General features: G+C 46.4%; 1 protein-coding gene across 1 annotated transcript; it reads left to right on the top strand.

The window, feature by feature from the left end:
- Positions 1–112: 112 nt before the first annotated feature.
- LOC308413261 (cytochrome P450 2B19) lies at positions 113–9,566 on the top strand (the record flags this gene model as incomplete). The annotated part of the gene is made up of 9 exons (XM_080908178.1): positions 113–286; positions 411–573; positions 716–865; positions 2,974–3,134; positions 3,248–3,424; positions 4,087–4,228; positions 5,180–5,367; positions 5,534–5,675; positions 9,385–9,566. The coding sequence occupies 9 exons, from the start codon at positions 113–115 to the stop codon at positions 9,564–9,566; spliced, it is 1,479 nt and encodes a 492-aa protein (XP_080764304.1).
- Between the last annotated feature and the right edge of the window lie 12,822 nt (positions 9,567–22,388).

Here is a 22,388-nt window from a genome sequence, read left to right as displayed (position 1 = left end):
TGAGACCGGGGGCGGGAACAATTCAAGCTGCATAAGTGAGTAGGGAGGCAGGTTCACCGTAAAAGATCCAGCTGGAGTATGCACTGAAGTCAACAGTGGTTAGACCAGGACCATGGATCTCAGTGTCCTGCTTCTCCTCACTCTCACTGTGGGCTTCTTGTTACTCTTAGTCAACCAAAATCAGCCAAAGACCCACGGCCACTTCCCACCGGGACCTCGTCCCCTGCCCTTCTTGGGGAACCTCTTGCAGATGAACAGAAGAGGTCTTCTGAACTCTTTCGTGCAGGTGAGACATGCACAGGGCCTGAGCCCTGTGGGCTTAGCCTGTGTTTGCTCTTGGAGGTCACTTAGTAGGAAGAAGAAGAGACTCCCTGACTAGTCGCAATCCTGGTGCCCTTATGGTTCGGCAGCTTCAAGAAAAATATGGAGATGTGTTCACAGTACACCTGGGACCGAGGCCCGTGGTCATGTTGTATGGGACAGACACCATAAGGGAGGCTCTGGTAGACCACGCTGAGGCTTTCTGCGGCCGGGGGACAGTCGCTGTGCTTGATCCAGTTGTACAGGGATATGGTAAGACATGGGACAGGGTGGAGAGGAGGATGTGGCGCTGGAAGGTGAGTCTGAGAGGTGGGACCTGAGCTGTAGGGAAAAACTCAGGATTCTCTGAACTTCGAATGTAACCCACTTACTCATGTTTCCCCTACCTTCTTAGGTGTGGTCTTTGCCAATGGGGAACGTTGGAAGACCCTTCGGCGATTCTCTCTGGCCACCATGAGAGACTTCGGGATGGGAAAGCGTAGTGTGGAAGAGCGGATAAAAGAGGAGGCCCTATGTTTGGTGGAGGAACTGAAGAAATACCAGGGTGAGTCTTGGAGAATGGGCATTAAGAACATACGACAGCACAACAAAAGAAAGAGACACACAGAATTCAGAAAGACAGTAGAGACAGAAGGGGGATGAGAAAAATAGGCATGGACAAAGGTGGGAGAGAGAGAAATACAGAGACAGAAAAAGAAAAGTGAGACTTATATTATCTACAAATATCTCAAGAGACAGACAAACCATACTGGTACTCGTGTACAGAAAAATTAATCTTTGAATTAATTTTATCTGTCAGTTGAGTATGATTGGTGTACACTTAACCTCAGAGTCAAAATGGTCATGAGTTCAAGGCCAGTCCTGTCCACATTGTGAGGTCCTGTCTTACACGGTGGCTGTGGGTGAGTTGAAAAGTATATATCCAGTTTCATATATAGTGTTCATGGTGGGGTGTGCCTGTAATCCCAGCAGTCCAGAGGTGGAGGCAGGATGCTGAGATATTTTTTTTCTTTCTTTTATTGAATGATTTTTTAAATTCACATTTCAAATGTTATTCCATTTCCATGTTTCCCCTCTGGAAACCCCCCATCCCATCCACCCTCCTCCTGCTTCCATGAGGATGCTCACCCACTCACCCACCCACTCCCTCCCACCTTCCTGCCCTGGCATTCCCCTACACTGGGGCATCGAGTCTTCAGAGGAGCAAGGACCTCTCCTCCCATTGATGTCTAACAAGGCCATCCTCTTCTGCATGTGCAGCTGAAGTCATGGGTCCCTTTGTGTGTACTCTTTCATTGGTGGTTTAGCCCCTTGGAGCTCTGTGGGTTCTGGTTGGTTGAAATTATTCTTCCTATGGGGTTGCAAATCCCCTCAGGATGCTGAGATTTTCAAGATTATCTACCACATATAGGGTTCAAGGCCACCTTGGCTTAACCTTTGTCATGCCTTCCCCATCCTACAATGGTCTTAGTTTCATGGCTCTGAACTTTCCTAATGCTATAATCCTTTAATACAATTCTTCATGTTGTGGTGACCCCACCAACCATAAAATTATTTTTGTTGCTACTTCATAACTGTAATTTTGCTGCTGTTAGGAATCATAATGTAAATACCCGTATTTGTTGATAGACTCAAGCAACCCCTTTGTTGTTTGATCTCCAAGGAATCATGACTCATAAGTTGATGACCATTGGTCTTAGTCAAAGGCAAATGCAGAGCCTAGGTAAATGAAAGTGGAGGAAGCAGGAAGAACTGCAGACACTTTCTACACAGAAACTGTGGTTCCTGTGCTTGTGGTCCTGGGAATCAGTGAGCACAGAGGCTGCTGGGAGTTGTAGTTCAGTAGAAATTCTGAGGCACTTCTGGGTCCTTCATGGTTCCTTATAACAAGGACATCTTGGAAACGCAGAGCTTGGTATGCAGCTCCATTTCTTTACCGTGAGCACTTGCCTTCTCTTACGGACGTTTCTCAGGACAGCTGAGATGATGTCAACGCAGAGGCAGGAGAGGAGGAAAGATGCAGAGAGTGGGAAGAATGGCTGGAGAGAGAAGTCATAGAGATGGAGGGACCCAAAGGAAGTCAAGCTGTAAGGCTGAAAGTAAAGATGAGTACCCTCAGGGAAGGCTCTACAGGGAATCAGAGACTATAGACAAGACAGATCCAGGGAGACAGCAACAAGGGTCCAATACTGTTGGACAGACAACAGCCCTCAAAGAGAGCAGGTAGCAGGTCCTGATAGCTTCTGAAACACCGCAGAGCCTAGAAGTCTGAGAAGGGATGAAGGAAGACTGGCAGATGTGAGTGGAGTATGTAGAACTTGTGAATCCACACAGGCAACCCCTAAACCTTTCTCTGCCCTTTCCTGCCACTGGGAGTTAACGATCAGCTCGGAGTCAGAATGGGGATCAGGGAGGAGATGCATTGTGGAGACTAACTATACATGCTGTCTCTCTATGCCCCTGGGGGGTCTGGGTCCTGTCCCCAGTCATGAGTAGCTGTGTTATCCTGGTGAACTCTGTATGCCAATGACACTGCATTTTATGTCCAGTATCCTGAGAAATTAAATAAAATTATGCATTCGATGAAAATAAATTCAAATATTCCCCTGGCTCTTTATCTCCTGTCCCTTGTCCTGCCTCCTCATCCTCCAGGATCCCCCCTGAACCCCACCTTCTTCTTCCAGTCCGTCGCAGCAAACATCATCTGCTCCTTTGTCTTTGGAGAGCGCTTTGACTACAAAGACCACCAGTTCCTGCGTCTGCTGGATCTGATCTATCAGACACTTTCCCTGATGAACTCACTTTCCAGCCAGGTCAGTGAGTGGGGAGAGAAGGATGTCCAGGGCAGAGAAAATAAGAGATTACTCTGTGGGTGAATGAGGGAGAAAATATCTCCAGATGACCTCCTGGGCCCTTCTTCTTGCAGGTGTTTGAGCTCTTCTCCGCCATCTTGAAGTACTTTCCTGGTACCCACAGACAAATCTCCAAAAACCTCCAGGAAATCCTGGACTATATTGGCCATAGTGTGGAGAAGCACAAGGCCACCCTGGACCCCAGCGCTCCACGAGACTTTATTGATACCTACCTTCTGCGCATGGAGAGGGTTAGTCCAGCCCTGATAAGAGATGTTATGGGAGAGCGTGAAGGATGAGGATGTGATCAGAGGAAAAGAGGGGAGAGGACAGAGGATGATGAGGATAGGTAGAAAGAGAGCGGAGGAGATGCAGAACATCTGGAAGAAAAGAGAGGGGGAGAAGAAAACAACATAGAGAAAAAGAAGGGGTGTGATGGGGGAAGAAACAGGGCAAAGCACATAAAGCAGACAAGACCACACAGTCTGGAGACACCCATGGTTTAGAAACACTGCCTGCTATGGCAGATGACTGGACTTCCGTTTCCAAAACCTGTGTTGGCTGTTCATGGTCCTATGTAACTCCAGCTCACACACACACACACACACACACACACAGCAGACACCCACAATCACATACACATAAAAATACATAAAATAAATCTTTCTTAAAGGAGCTGGAAATGACCAAAGAGACAGAAAAGTGAGATTCTAAGGAGCGGAGGAGTCGGGTGAAGACTGAGTAAAAAGAGCATAAGAGACAATGGACCACTGGGTGTGAACTGCTGAGGGGACATACGCCCGGTGGTCTAGATAGTGTGAGACACAAGGACTGTGACTGGAAAGGCACATGTATCTCAGTGCAAGAATACAGTCACTCCTGACCCATCCTTCTCTCTCCCATCCGGAATCAGGAGAAGTCGAACCACCACACGGAGTTCCATCACCAGAACCTCACGTTGTCTGTGCTGTCTCTCTTCTTTGCTGGCACTGAGACCACCAGCACCACGCTCCGCTATGGCTTCCTGCTCATGCTCAAGTACCCCCATGTCGCAGGTAGGCCATGAGTGGACAGTTGGAGGATCTTCAACTCCCTTTTGGCTTCAGGAGTTTGTGTGAATAAGAGAGACATGGGCCTTTCACATCTGGAGCTCTGAAGGCTTGCTTTCACAGCAGTGCTGTGGTGGTGTGTGAATGAGCAATTTGCTGACCTGTTTTCTGTTGTTTCCTCCTGTCACTTAAAGGTTGATTCAACCATTAATTCAACCTTCCTTCCCTCCTTCTGTCTTTCTGTCTTTCCATCCATCCATCTATTCCACCACTCTCCTTCTCTTTTATTTTGTGTTTGCATTCATCCATCCATCCATCCATCAATCCAACCTTCCTTCCCTACTTCTATCCTTCTGTCTTTACATCCATCCATCTGTCCATCCACCCATCTATCCATCCTGTCTTTCTGTGGGGCAGATAGGTGGTACTGGAAAAGCAAATACAGACAGAGCTCATTCAAAGCCCCAAATGTAGACACAAACATAAATACAAATCGAAATATGCTTTCTGAATTCTTGGATTTGCAAACCCATGCTGTCTTCACGATGCTAGAGTGGCACAGCCTCGTGTGTGTGTGTGTGTGTGTGTGTGTGTGTGTGTGTGTGTGTAAAAATGTGTACATGCAGGAATACAGTCGGTAACACTCATTACATTCTTGCTATTTTCCCCTCCAGCCCTCACTCTGGATTTACTGTTAAAATGGCCCTTTGCTGGAGGTTTGCCTTTTCTCTCTTTTACAAGCAAGGCTGGAGCTTGTTGAGAAGAGACTCTAACGTGCTCTAAGAATGGATGGAGAGATAGGTCCTTGATAGGAGCACAAGTGTGGGCACCCAAGAGGTCTTTCTCAGCAGAATCTCCTTCAGAACTGTTTCTGGGTTATTGGATCCCAGAAAATAGGGTCTCTGTGTATCACCTCCGAGAAGAGGGCACTGTCTACTGTCTCCCCTTTCTGTGCAGAGAGAGTTCAAAAGGAGATTGATCAGGTCATTGGCTCACATCAGCTACCAACCCTTGAGGATCGCTCAAAAATGCCATATACTGATGCAGTCATCCACGAGATTCAAAGATTCTCAGATCTTGCCCCACTTGGTCTGCCACACAGAGTCACCAAAGACACCATGTTTCGAGGGTACCTGCTCCCCAAGGTGAGACCAGCTGCGATTCCCCATTGCTACTCCATGAACATACCCCACTCTTAATCACCAACCTCATCCTGTCTGTGGTTTTCCAGTACTGTGTTGCTTAGGGACGGACTGTTTTGCATATGGGAGTCAGGGTACATTAACATCTTTGTCTCACAACTTCTCCTAGAACACTGAGGTGTACCCCATCCTGAGTTCAGCTCTCCATGACCCACGGTACTTTAAACAACCAGACATCTTCAATCCTGAGCACTTCCTGGATGCCGATGGGGCACTGAAGAAGAGTGAAGCTTTTATGCCCTTCTCTGCAGGTGAGACCGACCTGCGATTTTTTTCCCAGACACCAGAGGGCAGGCCCTCCGTCCAGGAATCAAACAGCAATAAGGTCCCTGTCAACTGAGTCTCTCCCAGCTGCCTTACCTGAACCATCCCATTCATCCTGGCTATGGCCCCATGAACTAAAGAATCCAGGTCAGGGGGACATTGGAGGTGTATTTAAAAGCCTCTAAACCCAAGAAAAATCATTTTCTTATGAAGCAACAACAAGACCAACCAACATCATCTGCCACACACACTGCCATGAGCTTGGTTGTGTCTTGACAGCTGCGGAGGTGTTGACTTTATTTGTGAGCACTGGGGAGATGGGGTATGTCTTGACACGCTTGTCCCTGATTGTATCGAATCCTCCTTAGCTTGTTAAATTGTTAGAAATAAAAATCCTGACCATCTATTTGAGCAAAGATCCCATTCATAATGGCTAATATCCCAAGCCAAAAAAGTTCAGAGTTACAGCAGACAGAAGTGTTGGTCTGAGGTGAGCCATTTGGAGCTGATCTTGTGGATATAACCCAACTTGCGCCAGCTTCACTGTTCTCTTACTTGGCCACTCTATAGTACTTGGCAGCCTGGAATTGGTTTGTTGCTATGTTTGGCCGTGATTCAGTTATTTGCTAGCAGAATAGTTACCTGCTGGTAAAATATAACCTCAATGCAGTTTGCAGTTCACCACTAATGAAGTTAGGTTGATTTTTTTGTTATGTATATGGGCAGCCTTGTGCCATATTGAATTTATTTTAACAAGGTGTAGCCATGGAAAACTCTATCTAGATAGACTGCTTATCTTTGAAAATAAAGGAAAGTCCAAGAAAGAACTCCTTAGACCTTTTCATTCTGTAGTAATGATTAAACCTAGGTTTTGCAAACGTTAGGCAGGGGCTCTACCGCTGGCCATGCCCTCAGCCCCTCACTGGGGGATTCTAGGTAAATGTTCTACCACTGAACCACACCCCCAGCCCCTCACTGGGGGATTCTAGGCAAGGGCTCTACCACTGAGCCACACCCCCAACTCCTTACTGGGGGATTCTAGGCAGGGGCTCTACCACTGAGTCACGCCTCCAACTCCTCACTGGGGGATTCTAGGCAGGGGCTCTACCACTGAGTCACACCCCCAACTCCTCACTCGGGGATTCTAGGTAGATGCTCTACCACTGAGCAACACCCTCAGCCCCTCACTGGAGGATTTTAATCAGGAGATTCCCCCCACTGAGCCATGCCCCCAGACCCTGTCTTAAGTTGAGTGTGTTAATGAGTTCAGTGACTCAGGGTTCAACCATCCCCTGAAATAGCCCATGTATTGGCTTTTCTCCCTGTTTGATCTTGATTGAGTATAGAGACATACAGTTGGATAAAGGTGAATGTCTCCATTCTGTAGCTGTAAGTTTAGAAGGAGGCAGGAATGGAGATAAATAAGGCTAGAGAGCAAGAGTAGATGGTAGAGAACGGAATCAAGACAGGAGGCAAAGGGAGACCAGGACAAGGAGCTCTAGGCAACATTAAATGTCAATGTGTGAACATGGGATTGCCCGAGACAGTTTCAGCTGAGGCACTGCCTACATGAGCACAGTCTGTTCCTTGTTAACAGATGAGAAGACTCAGCACATTGTGGCTGGCATTAGTCTTTGTATGAGACCTTGGAAGAGAAGTGAGATCTAAGCTGAGCTCCAAGGAAGTAGGCAGCATGCTCTGGACTGTAGATGTGGGTGTGAACAGCTGACCCCAGCTCTTGTTTCTTTGACTTCTCTGGCATGACATGAGTCAGTCATCTGAAATTGTAAGTCAAAGAGAGGCCCCTTCCTCATCCATGATATTTTGTTGGGTTATTTGTCACGGCAACAGAGTTAAAAGCAGGACTCAAGAAGGCCAGGACAGGAAGAGGCATTTGAGGAGAGATACACTGAGGAGTGGGACAGTAGAAGAATAGGGGTGGAGAGGTCTGATAGGAGGAAGTGTAAGATCAGGAGGGGGTAGTGGGAAATGGAGAGAGAGACAGGGACAGAGTAAGAAATGAGACCAAAGGAACACCAAGAGGAGGACCCTGCACAGACACATGACAAGGAAAAAATAGGAGGGAAGATGGGGACGGGAGACAGGGAGAGAAGTGGGGAGAGGGGGATGAGGAGAGAGAGAGGAGAGATAAAGATAGAGGGAGAGAAGGAGGGAAGATAGGGAGAGATAGAAAGAGGAGGGAGAGAGAAGAGAGAGAGGAGGAGAGAGGGGCACGGGAGAAACATAAATAATGGGGAGATTAGACAAAAATAAGCAGAAAAAAAAAAAGAAAAAAGTAAAAGAAAAATAATGTCTGGTGGGTAAAAAGATACACGTTGACTGCCTTGGCTTACAAGAAAAACAAATGAAGCCCAAAAGCATTAGAGCTAGAGAGCCGTGGAAGGTGTCCAAATTGCCAGCTCCAGGCCAGGGACATCGTATTGAGAGAGAGAGAGGTAAGTGTAAGTCATGAAGGTGTTCTGAAAAAAATCTGGGTCACAAAACTGGTTCTAGGACCATCCTAGAGAGTTACTCCATAAATCACTAAGCTTGTGTCATCTAAATTCTGGAAAGAACATGTCCAAAGTGATAGGGTGCTTTTCCTAACTCCTACACGGGCCCAATTTCCCAACAACAGGCACAGGGATCCCTGAGAAATCCCTCCTGCACCTGGGGGTCCTGGGGGTGTACATCCCTGAGATACAGGGCAGGCTCTGGTCCCTGCCCACAAGCTTTTGGGCTTCCATTGGTCTATGGTGCTCCATCACTGAGGTTCCAGTCAGCAAGGGTTCCTTATAGCTCTGAGAACCTGGTGGTTGCCACAGACCCCTTATCACATGCACCTGCCCATTCTCCATTGTCTGAGCTGTTTGGCTAGGAACTTGTTGAAGCTTATTAATCTAGGGCTGAGACCGGAAAGAGGGGTGAGTAAGATCCAGAAACACCTTCTGCACACCCACATTAACACTCTACACAAATAGAAGCTTTTCTTCCTTCCTTCTTTTCTTTCTTTCTCCTCACTCTCCTGTGTTCTTCCCTTTTCTCTTCCTCCCGCTTTCCCTCCTCTCTCACCCTCTATTGTTTCCTCTTCCTCCCTTCCCCTTCCTTCTCCTCCCCTTTCTTCTCCTGTTACTTTTTTTTAGGATAGGGGGAGGGGGGTCCTTGCTATAGAGCCCAGGCAGTTTCAAAATCTTGATCCATCTCAGTCAATTTTCCCACATGCTAGAATTACAGGCATCTACCACCTTGTCTGGTTCACACAGAATTATTAATACCAGCCAGGTGTCAGTTTGTTTCCTTACAAACATTAACTTTGTACTCACAATAATAACTTTACAAACTGGCTGCCATCATCCTCATGAGAGAAAATTAAAAATCCTAAAGATATCATGTTATAAAATGTCCACAACCACCCACCTATCCATCCTCAACTTCCAAGTTGGTCCTAACTTCCTCTGGAGCAACAGATGCCTTGGAAGTCCAACTCTCACAAGTGAATGCCAACCCATCCACCAAATATTTTACGTGGCTTCTTTGAGGTTTTTGAGGATTTCTTTATAGTCTCATAGCAATGTGGGTTAAGGGGCAAACTCACACTTTTCATTGCAATATCCAAGGTCTGTCTCTGGGTTGAGGGACGGAACAGTACAAAAGTACTGCTGCGAAGCTCACGTGACTTGTGCTTTGTACCCACAGGAAAGCGCATTTGTCTTGGAGAAGGCATTGCCCGCGATGAGTTATTCATTTTCTTCACTGCCATCCTCCAGAACTTCTCTTTGGCCAGCCCAGTGGCTCCTGAGAACATTGATCTTACTCCCAAAAACAATGGTGTAGGCAAACTACCCCCGACATACCAGATTCGCTTCTTGTCCCGCTGAGTGGGCTGAGAAAAGAGAATCAACGGACATCGGGTCCTCACGTGTCCCCATCTCCATCCCCTGTGAATAGAATAGAAAGACCCAATGAAGCGTCTTTCTTGATGTATGGACAAAGAGTCTTCTGGAGGCCATGGCTTGTTCTGAGTCACCTCTCTTGTTCTTGTTAACTGCCATGGTCCCTAGACTCCATGATGTGGGCTAACAGACTAACGATGGTCTCTCTTGAGTTTGCTCCATCAAACTCCCATGTGTTGCGTTGAAGGGTCATGTTTGAGGACGCCCTTTATAGATGAGTAACAGGTCACATGATGGCATCACACACGAGTAGTGGGGAACAAGATTACACTGTGAGTCTAGAAAGGCACCCCCCTTCCCTTCTTGTGTTTAAACTGAGATGAAAGTCATACCAGGAAGCTGACCACATTTTTTAGTTTCAGATTCTGAGACAGAGTCTCATGTAGCTCAGACTGACCTCAAAATCCTATATACACCCAAAAATGTCTTGAAATCTGTATCTACTTCCCAGTGCCGGCACCACAGGTACATGGGCCTACACCCAGATTTTAAACTGACAATATCTTAATGTTTACACTATGATATCTTTTAATTAATTCGCAATATTGTACAACTTCACTGTCTAATTCCAGGTGTTCTGTCACACTTAACTAACACGACCCCAAGCCCCGACCTTTTAAAATATCAATCCCTTGTCCCCTCTCTCCGTAGCCTCCCCTACACCCAATGCCCACCCTGCCACACACAGTCTGACTTCCATGACAACGGGCTGGCCTGACTTGTGTGTATTGTAGAAAAGGCAACAATGCAATTTTTTATGCCACGCCCTACCTCTCAAGTCCCCAGACTGTGCAGGTCACAGTCACACGCCTTCACACACCTTTCCTGTTCTCTTTCTTAGATTCTTCTCCCCGAAACTTCTCTCTAGACAAGGATGTCTTCCACCCTCTGCCCCTGAGCTGTGTGACTCCGCTTAGATTCTCAAACATCCCCCTGTAAGTCCTCCATGGATCTCATACATACACCGAGCCTTTCTCACCCATCAAGAAAGAATCCCTGCTATGATTTAGTTTGAGTGTGGGTTGCTTGCTTGTTGAGACAGGATCTCACTATGTAGCCCTGGCTGGTCTTGAGCTCACTAAAATCCATGTGCCTCAGCCACACATTGGTTAAACACTGCTGGTTTGTTTTGGTTTTGTCTGTTTGTTTGGTGTGTGTGTGTGTGTGTGTGTGTGTGTGTGTGTGTGTGTGTGTGTTGATGTTTTGTCTACATATACGTACCTGCATCATGTGAGTGTCTGGTGCCCGTGGAGGACAAAGATGGCATCTGATCCCTTGAAATGGAGTTCCTAATGGTTGTGACTACCGTGTGGGTGCTGAGCCTTGAACCCAGGTCTTCTGGAAGAGCAGCCAGTGCTCTTAATCACTGAGAAATCTCCAGAAGGTCTTCTGGTAAGAACTTTTCCCATCACATCCTCACTGGGTAAGAGAAGGGCCAACCTACTGTCCTGTTCACAGCTGTAGTGTGAGCACCTGGAACAGCAGGTAGCTGATGCCACATGTTCAAAACATCTGCCGAGGAAGGAATAAGTAAAGGCATAAATAAAGTGATGAAAACAGCCAGTCATTCAACTCACCCATTGTGTGGCCAGACCTATGTCACTTTCATATGATGCCCAGAATTAATCCCTATCCTCAGAGGGTTCACCTTTGCTCCTGTTCTGCAATCTATCAGCTCTTGATCCCTCTTGCTGCCTTGACACTTCCGACAGAGGTGGCCCGGAGCCACACTTTTATTGGAGCCACCTGATACTCTCAGCCTCCACACACCACACTGTTGGGATCCGCAGACTCCCTGAAGGGCAGTGCTGTTTACTTAAGAGCCACAGATGTGATGACACTTCCAACCAGCCATTGAGGCTTTCAGCCTCAAGTCTGAGCTACTAAATTTCTGCCCGCATGCCCTGTAGCCTTTGGAAAGTTACCAGGCTCTTGGCAAAGGCAGATTCCTGATAAACCCTCCTCCTCCAACCTCAAAGATATAATAGAAACCTGCCCCTCAAGAAAAACAGGGGAAAGTAAGAGAGAGGGCCACAGAACTCCTTTTTGCCTCTTTTTTGAAATTATTGTATATTTACATCAGTTCCCCCTTCCCTGTCCTCCATCCAAATGATAGCATATACTCTTCTTTGTTTAATTCTTCATTAATTGCTGTTACTTGCATATAGATGCAAATGTGTGTGTGCAAGTACATATATACACGAATGTGCATTCCACAGTCTCTTGTTCTTAGCACTGTGGCCAGCTGTGGGTCTCTGTCATTTGCCGTCTACTACAAAAACTAAGCATCGCTGTTTCTATTCATTCATTTCTTTTTATTCTTGCTGTCATTGTTTTATTGAGACAGGGTCTTTCTCTATAGCTCTGACTGCTCTGGAACTCACTATATAGACCAGACTGGCCTCCAACTCACAGAGATCTGCCTACCTCTGCCTCCTCACAAGTGCTGGGATTAAAGGTGGGCACCACCACTGCCCGGCTAAGAAACTTCTCTGATGGTGGATGAGAGATGCACTAATCTGTGACTAGATGAATAAATGTTTAGGAGTGGGTTTTGGTATGTTATCCAATTCACAGAACAATAGTAGGTTCTCCTTTAGAGCCTGTAATCCACCTGGCCATGTGTTCTTGGCATCCTTACTAGTGCTAGGCATAGACTGTATCTTATGAAGTGGAACTTAAAATCCGATCAGAAAGTGTTCCAAACTAAGTGTCCCATAAAATTAGTTTTTCTGTTGTGCAATGGGCATGTCTTTGCAGGCTGGTCCTCACTGTTGCTCACAGAGTACACAGCTGGGTACGACTGACGATTGCATTCCTTCCCCAGTAATTAACATAGCACCTCTAATACCATGAATGTTAGCCAATAGGGCTAAAGCTTCCAGGCCAGTCTGTATCTGCTTGATTTCTCTGTGTTCTCTGATTCAAGTATGTAGTGTCTTCAGCAATGGGGTGTTACTATCCATCAAATTCTGGGAGATATTAAAACACTATGTTAGTTAATGTTCTATTGCTGTCAAAGGATACCATGACCAAGACGAGTCTTATAAAAGCAAACATTTATTTGGGGCTGCCTTGCAGTTTCAGAGGTTTAGTCCATTATCATCATAGTGGGAAGCATGGCAGTGTGCAGGCAGATGAGGCAAGAGTTCTCCATCTTGATATAAAGGCAGCCAGGAGAAGACTCTCTTCTGCAGGTAGCCAGGAGAAAACTCTCTTCTGCACTGGGTGTAGTTTAAGCTCATATATGAGACCTCAAAGCCCACCTCCATTGCAACACACTTCCTCCCATAAGGCCATACCTTCCCCAACAAGGCCACATTTTCTAATAGTGTCACTCTCTATGGACCAAGCATTTAAACACATGAATCTACAGGGGCCAAATCTACTCAACCCACCACAGGAACCAAGAGTGATGACAACAGCCTGTCCTGTTGGGGTGGGACTCAGAGAGCGACAGCCTAAGGCAACTCATAAGAGGGCTGGCTTACAGTTTCAGAAGTTTGATCCATTATTCTCATGGTGACACGGAGGCAGACATGGTAGATGAGAGTCCTACATCCAGCTCTGGCTCTGCGGGCAGCAGGAAGAGAGAGAAAGACACTGGGCCTGGCAGGAGCAATTGAAACCTCAAAGTTCACCCCCAGTTGCACACTGCTTCCAACAAGATCACAACTGTTCCAACAAGATCACAACCGTTCCAGCAAGGCCACCCCTCCTAATCTTTTCAAATAGTGTGACTCCCTAATCAACAATTATGTGAACCCATGGAGACCATTCCTATTCCAGACACTACATGTGGCTTTGTATATGGTAAAAAGGTCTCCTGTGTTTGGCTCACACCCTGCCTTCCCTGCAGTTTTAGGATTAACTGTCCCTCTCCATACTCCCTCCCTTACCCTGCCCTCACTTTCCTCACACCACTTAATCCATCCTGCTCCATCACTCCCCATTCCACCTCTGCAGCCAGAATTCCATCCTCCCAGGCCCAGAAGCTGTGCCACCTGCCAAGAGTCCACAAGGGGTCGTTTCTGGCCAGCAGATGGCAGCACTACATTATGAGATGCACTGATTGGCAACTGGTCAGGAAGGAAGGTCAGCAAGTGGGTAGAGAAGCTCTCTCCTGCCTGCGCACTCTCTCTCTCTCTCTCTCTCTCTGTCTCTCTGTCTCTGTCTCTCTCTGTGTGTGGGGGGGGTGGGGGGGTGGGGGGGTGGGGGGGTGGGTGGGGGGGGGTGGGTGGGTGGGGGGGTGGGGGGGTGGGGGGGTGGGGGGGGGGTGGGGGGGTGGAGGGGGTGGGGGGGTGGGGGGGTGGGGGGGTGGGTGGGTGGGGGGGTGGGTGGGTGGGGGGGTGGGTGGGTGGGTGGGTGCGCGCGCGTGCGTTCATGCTCACATGTTTTGCACTGCTCTTTAAGGCCCTTGGGACAGGCAATGGGATTTGTGGGTGAGCAGGAAACTTCACAGTGGAAGGTTTAGAGCTCGGCTGGACTTAAAGAAATGGGAGGGAAGGAAACTGTGGGGCCTCCTAAGTTCTTTGGCTTTTGCACTTAACTGCATAAAATTTCTCACCATCCAACCTACTGTAGCCCCCAGATGTCTCAGGACAGACTTCACAGTTTACCTAGAAGGAATCCTTAGAAATTCAGGGTCAAGAAATACTTTAATAGACTTAGTATTAACACCACCTTTAGCAACCAGAAGCCAGATAGGCAGCTCAGCAGAGACGGACACAAGCTACTCGTTCAGGGGACTGGAATTCAGTTCCCTGTGTGAATATAAGGTGGTTCATCTGCCAGTACCCACGGCTGTGGGAATCCAGGGCCCTTCACAACTCCAGACAGAAAGAGAAAAAAGAAGAGGGAAGGAAGGAAGAGTTGTGGAGGTTGGGACAATGATGGTGCTGGGGTGAGGGCTGAGCATGCACAAGGACCTGAGTGTGGACCTTCAGTAAAACAACTGGAGGACCTTCACATAAAACAACACACACACACACACACACATACCCCACACACCATATGCACAGACCCAACACATCACACACACAACATGAAAAAAACATACATACACATACACTACACACATACTACACATAACATGTAAACAAATACCACACATATCATACATACACACACTACACACATGCATACTGCACACACACACACACACACCACAGGTCACACACACATACATATACACACATACATACATATAACATGAACACTACACACACACACACACACACACACACACACACACATAGCACACACACACATATGCATCCACCCATCTACACACAAACAAAATTTAATAAAAAATTTAGGGTGTGCTATATAATTAAAAGGGAATCCAATGTAGAGAATCTATTATAATAATAAAAAGCTGTTTTCTTTGTGCACCTGCCTTGATGTTTATAGAACACTCTGCAATATGAAGAGTCTGGCATTTAGAGAATGTTTTGTGTGTGTGTGTTTTTAAAGAGCTTGGAAGTTTACAAAGCCCTTTAAAATGTACAATTGTAGACTGTACACAGGACTGAACTCTTACAAGTACGGTGTGTTATAAAGTATCTTACAACCTACAAAGACATTTTGTTTGCAAAATTCCTTTGGCAACATGCATTCTTATAAAGTGATTTTCTATTTCACAACGTAAATATTTTGCTAATTCTTGTGTAATGTTCACAAAGAAGCCTTCACGAATAAAAGTCTTTATTTTGCCTACAAAGCTCACTAAGTGGAAAACCACTTGGTGACAGCTTGAATTTTTCAATGCCCTTGAAGGGAGGGAGTATTTTTCAGTCTGGTCATTGGTATGACAACTGTTTCCTGGGTGTCCACTAGGGGGCAGGCAAGATGCTAAGTGTGGGATTTGGGAATTAAACCAAGAACAGGCACCTGTTGTTTGGTTTCGTTCCTGTTGACATGATAAAATATCTGACAAACAGCTGCGCAGGGGAGGAAGGGTTTGTTCTCCTTATGATTTCAGGTTTTAGTCCATCAGTGAAGGGGAAGTCAAGGCAGGAACTTCAAACAGGTTCACACCACATCCGCAGTCAAGAGCAGAAATTAAAAACGCACCCTTGCTTGTGCTTAGCGAACTTTCTCTACTCTTCTATAGTCCAGGTCCTCAAGCCAGGGAATGGTGCCACCCACAGTGGGCTGTGTCTTGCTACATCAATCAACACTCAAGACAAACTCCCACAGACATGCCCACCCATGTAAACTATACCTCGCTGAGACTTTTTCATCCCAAGCGTTTCTCCCTAGTAAGACCCTGTCTCAAAATAAAAAAACCAACCAACAAAACAACCACATCCCTGGATCCCTGAACATTTTGATATGAAAATGTAAATAGAGACAGGGTCATGCTGTATAATGCAGGCTGTCATCCTCAGAAGCTATTGCCCCAACCTCCTGGGTACTAGTATAGGCCTGAGATACTCAGCTGGGCTTGGTTGTAACCTTGGACTTCACGGAATAGGCGAGACGGTGGCACTGAAGGCCACATTCTCTCAGCCTAAGAACCTGTGTTGAAAGCTCCAGGATCCTTTACCTCCTATTCACTCTACTAGCCCACTCCAGTATTTTCCCTACAGGGGGAGCACTGGTTCCAGGAGATAACACCCTCATTCTTGGCTTTTCATTAATGCCAGCCAAGACAACTGACTTACACAGGGAAATGGTTCCTTTTGGCTCAAAGTTTGAAGGCTCCACTATAAGCAGGAGGGCCCGTTGCTGTGGACCATCTGGGGGGCACGTTGTATAGCAGGAGTAGGGAGTGTTTGGTGCGACAAGTTATTCTTACTTCATGAACAGAGAAGAAAAAGGAAGGAAGAAAGGAAGGAAGGGAGAGAGGGGGAGAAGGAAGGAGAGAAGGAAGGAAGGAAGGAAGGAAGGAAGGAGGGGGTAGGAAGGAGGGAGGGAGGGAAAGAAAGGAAGGAAAGAGATGAAGAAGGAAAGGAAGGAAAGAAGGGAAAAGGAAATAAAAGAAAACAAAAAGAAGAGATACAGGTCCCCCAAAGTCTCTTCAGCCATACCTCCAGGACTAAGGACATCTCACAAGTCACCACCTCTGAAAAGTTCCACCATCTCCAAATAGGGTCATCCTGAATATTGAATTACTATATAGACCTATGGGGGACATACAAGTGCCCCCAACTTCTTCAAAACTTCTCACATGCCAAGTTACTATTTCTCCTTTCCTCGGTCAGCTTTGGAGAAGGCATAGGAAACTAATGAAAATCGACACTGGACTGGAGAGGCATCTCTCTGGGTTATGAGTGCTCAGTGTGCAAGCATGAGAACCCTGGTTCAAATCCCCATCATTCGTGTAAACCTCTGGGCATGGCCATGTACAGCTGTACCAATAGCACAGGCAGGGGGAGCAGAGACAGAAACATTCTTGGCTGCCATAGTAACGAGCTTCAGGCTCAACGAGAGAACAGGTTTGAAGTGAGTAAGATGGAAAAAGAGGATACCTGTCAACTTCTGCACATGGGCATGAAGACACACACACAGACACACACACACACACACACACACACACACACACACACACACGGGGGGGGGGGAGTGGGGCTGGGATTATTCAAAATTGTTACCCTAGCCTTTTGGTGTGTTCTACCTTGCTTTTCTGTGGAAACCACATTAAATACACCTCTTTTTCATTGTGGCACTGTTCCCGGAATGAACCCAGGGCCATGAGAATGTCAAGTGCTCCACAAATGAGCCACGGCCCTAGCCCCTCGCTAGTGTCCTGCTAAGGACTCCATTTCCATCTTTGAAAAATTCTTAATCCTTTGTGCCCTTTTTAATGGTCCTTCCTCTATGCCACATGCCACATTCTAACTTCCAGGAGGATCTATACTTCAATAGGACTTACCATTTTAGATTTATTTTATACTTTATATGAAATTTTGCCTGCATGCATGCACACAAATTAGTTCCTCTGGAACTAGGGTGTAGGTGTCACGTGAGCTATCATATGGGCACGGGGAATTAAACCCTGGTCCTCTGCAAGAGCAACAAATGCCCTTAGTCACTGCGCCATCCTTCCCACCTCACAGTCACCTCTTTCTGTCATCCGGTCTCTACATTAAAATCTCCACACACAGCTGTAGAGGCTCATATGTCGGATCTTATTACAGTGCTGTGTGGCTCCCTCGTGGCAAGCTAGAACTGGGACAGAAACATGGGTTTGCACATTCAGCAGAGTGACAAAGAGCAGGGGACTCAGAAGCCAAGAATCCGAACTTGACATTTTCTATTGCGTTCAGGTTAAGCAAGTTTAAAAACCTGTACCTCTCCCTTCCAACCCTATATTTATTCTCTACCAGCAATAGTTGGTGAAAGGGCTAGATAGATAAATTTGGCCTATGTCCATATGTACCAAGGTGATAAAGACTGATTCAAAATGGTCTCTGTATACACTGAACCTTACCCTGCTTTGTGTGTAAACAAACAATAGCCTAAGAAACATATTCCAAGGTAACCAAGCAACTGTGTCTTGGCCAGTCCCAGCATTCGAGCTTCAGCCAGTCACAGGCTCGAAATTGAATAGATCATTTCCACGGGAAGCAAACTACAGCCAATCAAGCTGTTTCTGGTTGGTTGGTTGGTTGGTTGGTTGGTTGGTTGGTTGGTTGTTGGTTGATTGGTTGGTTGGTTGGTTGGTTGGTTGTTGGTTATTATTATTTGAGAATTATATTATTTGAGAATTTTGTAACATCATATTATTTCCTGAACCTTCAACCTCTCAGAGATCCTCTTCCCTTCCTTAACCTGGCCAACTTCATTTTCTTTCTCTCTTTAAACAGAGAAAAGCCACTTAAAAAAAGCATGGAGTCTGATTTCAGTTGGCTAACTTCTGAGCACGGGAACCACACTAGAGTGTGGTTGATAAAACCAGTGTCACTCCCTTGAAGAAATGTTTTTCTTCTCTGCCATCAGCTGTCATTTGTGAAGAGTTTCTTGGTTTGGGGGGAGCTTTGTGCCCACTCCCTGTGAGGGTTGTATCTGGCTTGAGCTTGTGCGGGTACTGCGAATGCGCAGTTTCTCTGAGTTCATCTGAGCATCTGCCCTGTTGTGTCTGGAAAATTGCGTCTCCTTCTAGTCATCTGCAGCTCCAGGTTCTCACAGTCTTTGAATTAATATTGTTAAAATAGCCATCGCACCCAAAGCACTTTACAGATTTAATACGATTGTGTTAAATTTCCAATAAAATTATTCATGAAATTGAAAAAAAAATCTTAAACTTCCATACAAAAACATTTTGTTTAACTCACCTTAGATTTCTTTTTTCTTTAATGAGACAGTATTTGATATCACACATGGGAAGTGTGAAAAGGTCAGTATCTGCTCTGGACACAGTAAGAGCAAGTTCTCAGCACAAAGGAGATTTACTTTCGGAGGAGAGGGAGGGCAGAGGAGAGAGAAGGAGACAAAGACCGGAGATAGAGGATGAGAGAGAAGGGAAAGGGAATAAGGAACAGGGAGGAGAGGTATTTGTCCCAGAGGAACAAGGCCTGCCTCTGAATAGAGAGGAGACAGACAGGCACATAGGAAAAAGACAATTTGTAGGGGTAAAAGGGGAAACCACCGTCAGAATGAGGTGTTCATTCTAGTTGAGCATGTTAATTAGGACGGCCAAAGGGGACTTTTGATTGCTGAGCTTCAATACTTTGATAGCTGGACTTTGATAGTCTCAGGAGGAGAAAGTGACTAAATAAGGGAACAGACTTGGTGGGAAGCTGCAGAAATAGAATCTAATGGTTTTTAAGCAGGGCAGAGAGAGTAAGGGAGAAAGGCAAGGCCTGCCAGAGCTCTGTTGGTCATGCACAGGCAGCTAGAGTCCCTGTGAGACACTTGATCCTTCACAAGGAAGATTATACTTGTTCTTACTGTCAGCCAATGTTCAGTAAATGAATAGTGGGGGGGGGGCGATTTGGGAAATGTGAGCTCCAAAGGTGGAAAGGGTGTGGGAAAAAACAATAAAAACAAAAATTTACTCCTTTTGTATAGGGAGCCACAAGGGCAAAGGTGAGGTGAGATTGGGTTTAGCAATTTCCAGGATCAACCAAACAGTATCTGACAGGGTCTCCTGAAACAAACTTTCACGAGGGCAGAGTCCCCTCTCCCCACCCCTCTGTGTGCGTGTGTGCAAGCTTGGGATGTGCGTTCATAGAGCATGTCTGTGAAGCGTGAGTGCACAGAGTCTTGTGTAAGCATGCGGAGGCCAGAGCAGGACACCGTGTCTTTCTCTACTGCTCTCTGCCTTGGGAAGGTCTCTCACCGCTTCTGTCTAGGCCACCAGGCCTGTGAGCTCTCGGGGTCCATTTGTTTCCGTTACCCAATTCAGAGCTTTCAGGCAACCCAGAGCCATGCTCGGCCTTTTCTGTGGGCTCTGGGGATTTGAACTGAGGTCCTCAGACTTATTCAGTAAACATTCTTTCCCACTGAGCATCTCCCAAGCTTCTTTATACTTAGCCTTTTGAGACAGGATAGCTCACTCAGCTCTGGGGTTGCTGAGCTGAGAGCCAGCAAACCACAGAAATCCTCCCGCCTTTGCTTCCCCAGCTCTGGGATTAAAAAACTGTTTTTTGACTTCTTTCTTTCTTTCTTTCTTTCTTTCTTTCTTCCTTCCTTCCTTCCTTCCTTTCTTTCTTTCTTCCTTCCTTTCTTCCTTCCTTCCTTCCTTCCTTCCTTTCTTTCTTTCTTTCTTTCTTCTTTTCTTTCTTTCTTTCTTTCTTTTTTTCTTTCTTTCTTTCTTTCTTTCTTTTTAATGCAGCTTCTGGGGATTGAACTCAGATTCTTATACTTTTGTGGTATATATTCTACAGCCTGAACTATCTCCTCATTCTAAGACAGGAGTGTGTGTGTGTGTGTGTGTGTGTGTGTGTGTGTGTGTGTGTATGCACGCGCACATATATACACATATATACAGGAGTGTGCCTAGCTCAGCTCACTAATATTTTGTTGCTCACTTCTTGTTTGCTTATATAGACCCCTCCCATGTGGCCAGCACATTGTGAGGCTCACAATAGATATTCGAGAAGTAAATAATAGCCAGAGGCTCAAGAGACGGGAATATAATGGATATCGCGTTCCCAGGTGGACACCATAGTCTCAAAAGCTCATAGATCTCCCTGAAGATCTTTAGGTTCTAGGCTATGCCCCATGTCTGCAGAATTAGAAACTGCATCTCTAACCTTCTCAGCATGGGAATCATAATGACAGGTTCTACTTACATCTCAGTGTTGGATCTGATCTACCAGGTGACTTTGAGATGTGTTTATTTTTTCCCCCTGCCTCTGCCTTATTTGTGCATTTGTAAGGCTGTAAGATAACAGGGCTTAGTATATGGAAGAGCTGCTGGTGGGATTAGCTGTGGTGTATGAAAATACTCGCATGTGTCTGGGATCCAGCCAATGCTCTGAAGAACTGGCTGTACTCATCAGTGTTAAAGCCTGTTGCTGAGGTTAAGTGAGCTTTGATTTGTGTGGCCTGGCACTAAACGGGAGTCAGAGAAATGACTGTGCTGGCTGCTCCCAAGGCTTCTGAAGCCAAGTTGGCAGGTAGCTCCCTGCTCTGGTTGGCACAGGGCTCCCCACTCTGGTTGAACTCTACCCTCTCCCTGCCACAACCCTGCTTCTGCCCAATTGCATTCGTTCTGCTTTCCCCGGTCTCCATCTTTTTCCCTGGCCTTCCGCTCACACCCTAGTCCTCAGATGATTGAATCTCTGGCTCTTCCTCATCGAGGTCTTTCCATGGCTCCACGTCTCTCTGCCTTTAGCTGTGTATCTCTCCCTGTCTCTGTCTTTCGTGCTATACCATCTCTGTGTGTTCTCTGAGCTTTGTGCCACCCTCCTCTCCTCCCTCCCTTCTTCCTTTGACATATACACCGAGCTAGCCTTGACATTTCCTTGTAGTAGCAGACGATCTCCAACTTCTGATCTTCTTGCCTCTACCACATAAAATTTGAGGTATGCACTACGATGCCCCGTGTATGTGATAGTGGGGATGGAACCCAGTTTGCGCATGCTAGACCATCACTCTACCAACTGAGCTATGTCTCCAACCCTTATTTGTGATAGCTTCATTTCTCTGCCTTCCTCTCTCATGTCTTCATCCCTTATTTCTACCCCCTAATACCTTTTAGCTTTTGAGCCCACACCCCCTTTCTTTCTCTCAGACTTGCTCTTGCTGCTTGTGTCCTTGGATGCCCTTTTTCCTGATCTCTCTTTCCTTGAAGATGTTCCTTGTCCAGGTCCCTCCCTTACTGACTCACTGCTTATGGGAAGAAGTTACATAGAGATCATGAGCCTGGAGAGGGTTGGAGACAGATGATGAAGGATCATGGGAAGTGAGAGGCCATAAAAAAGTGTCCCTCCTCCCTCTGCAGAGCCTTCTCTCTTCTTGTCACCCCACTAACTTAGCCTTATAAAACCTCCCTTAGCCAGGTCCATGGTGCATGCTTGTGACCTCAGATACTAGGAAGAATGAGGGAGGGGGATTAATGTTCAATGCCTACATGGTCTACAGAGAGAATCCAAGGCCGGTGTGGGCAATTTAGTGACAGAAGTCTTGTCTCAATTAAAGAGGGCAGGGGATGGAGATGTCAGTGTGGCAGGGGATTTGCCTAGCATGGGCGAGGCCCCAATGAGTTCAATCCCCAAGACCACAAACACAAAATAAAGACAACCCCAAATGGGACTGTCCAAAACCCTTTCCACGACTCTGTTACTCTTCGAT

The sequence above is a fragment of the Micromys minutus genome (assembly GCF_963924665.1).
Source record: "Micromys minutus genome assembly, chromosome: 32".
Classification (NCBI taxonomy): domain Eukaryota; kingdom Metazoa; phylum Chordata; class Mammalia; order Rodentia; family Muridae; genus Micromys; species Micromys minutus.
Note: the sequence above shows the minus strand (reverse complement) of the source record. Positions and strands in the feature narration are given on the sequence as shown.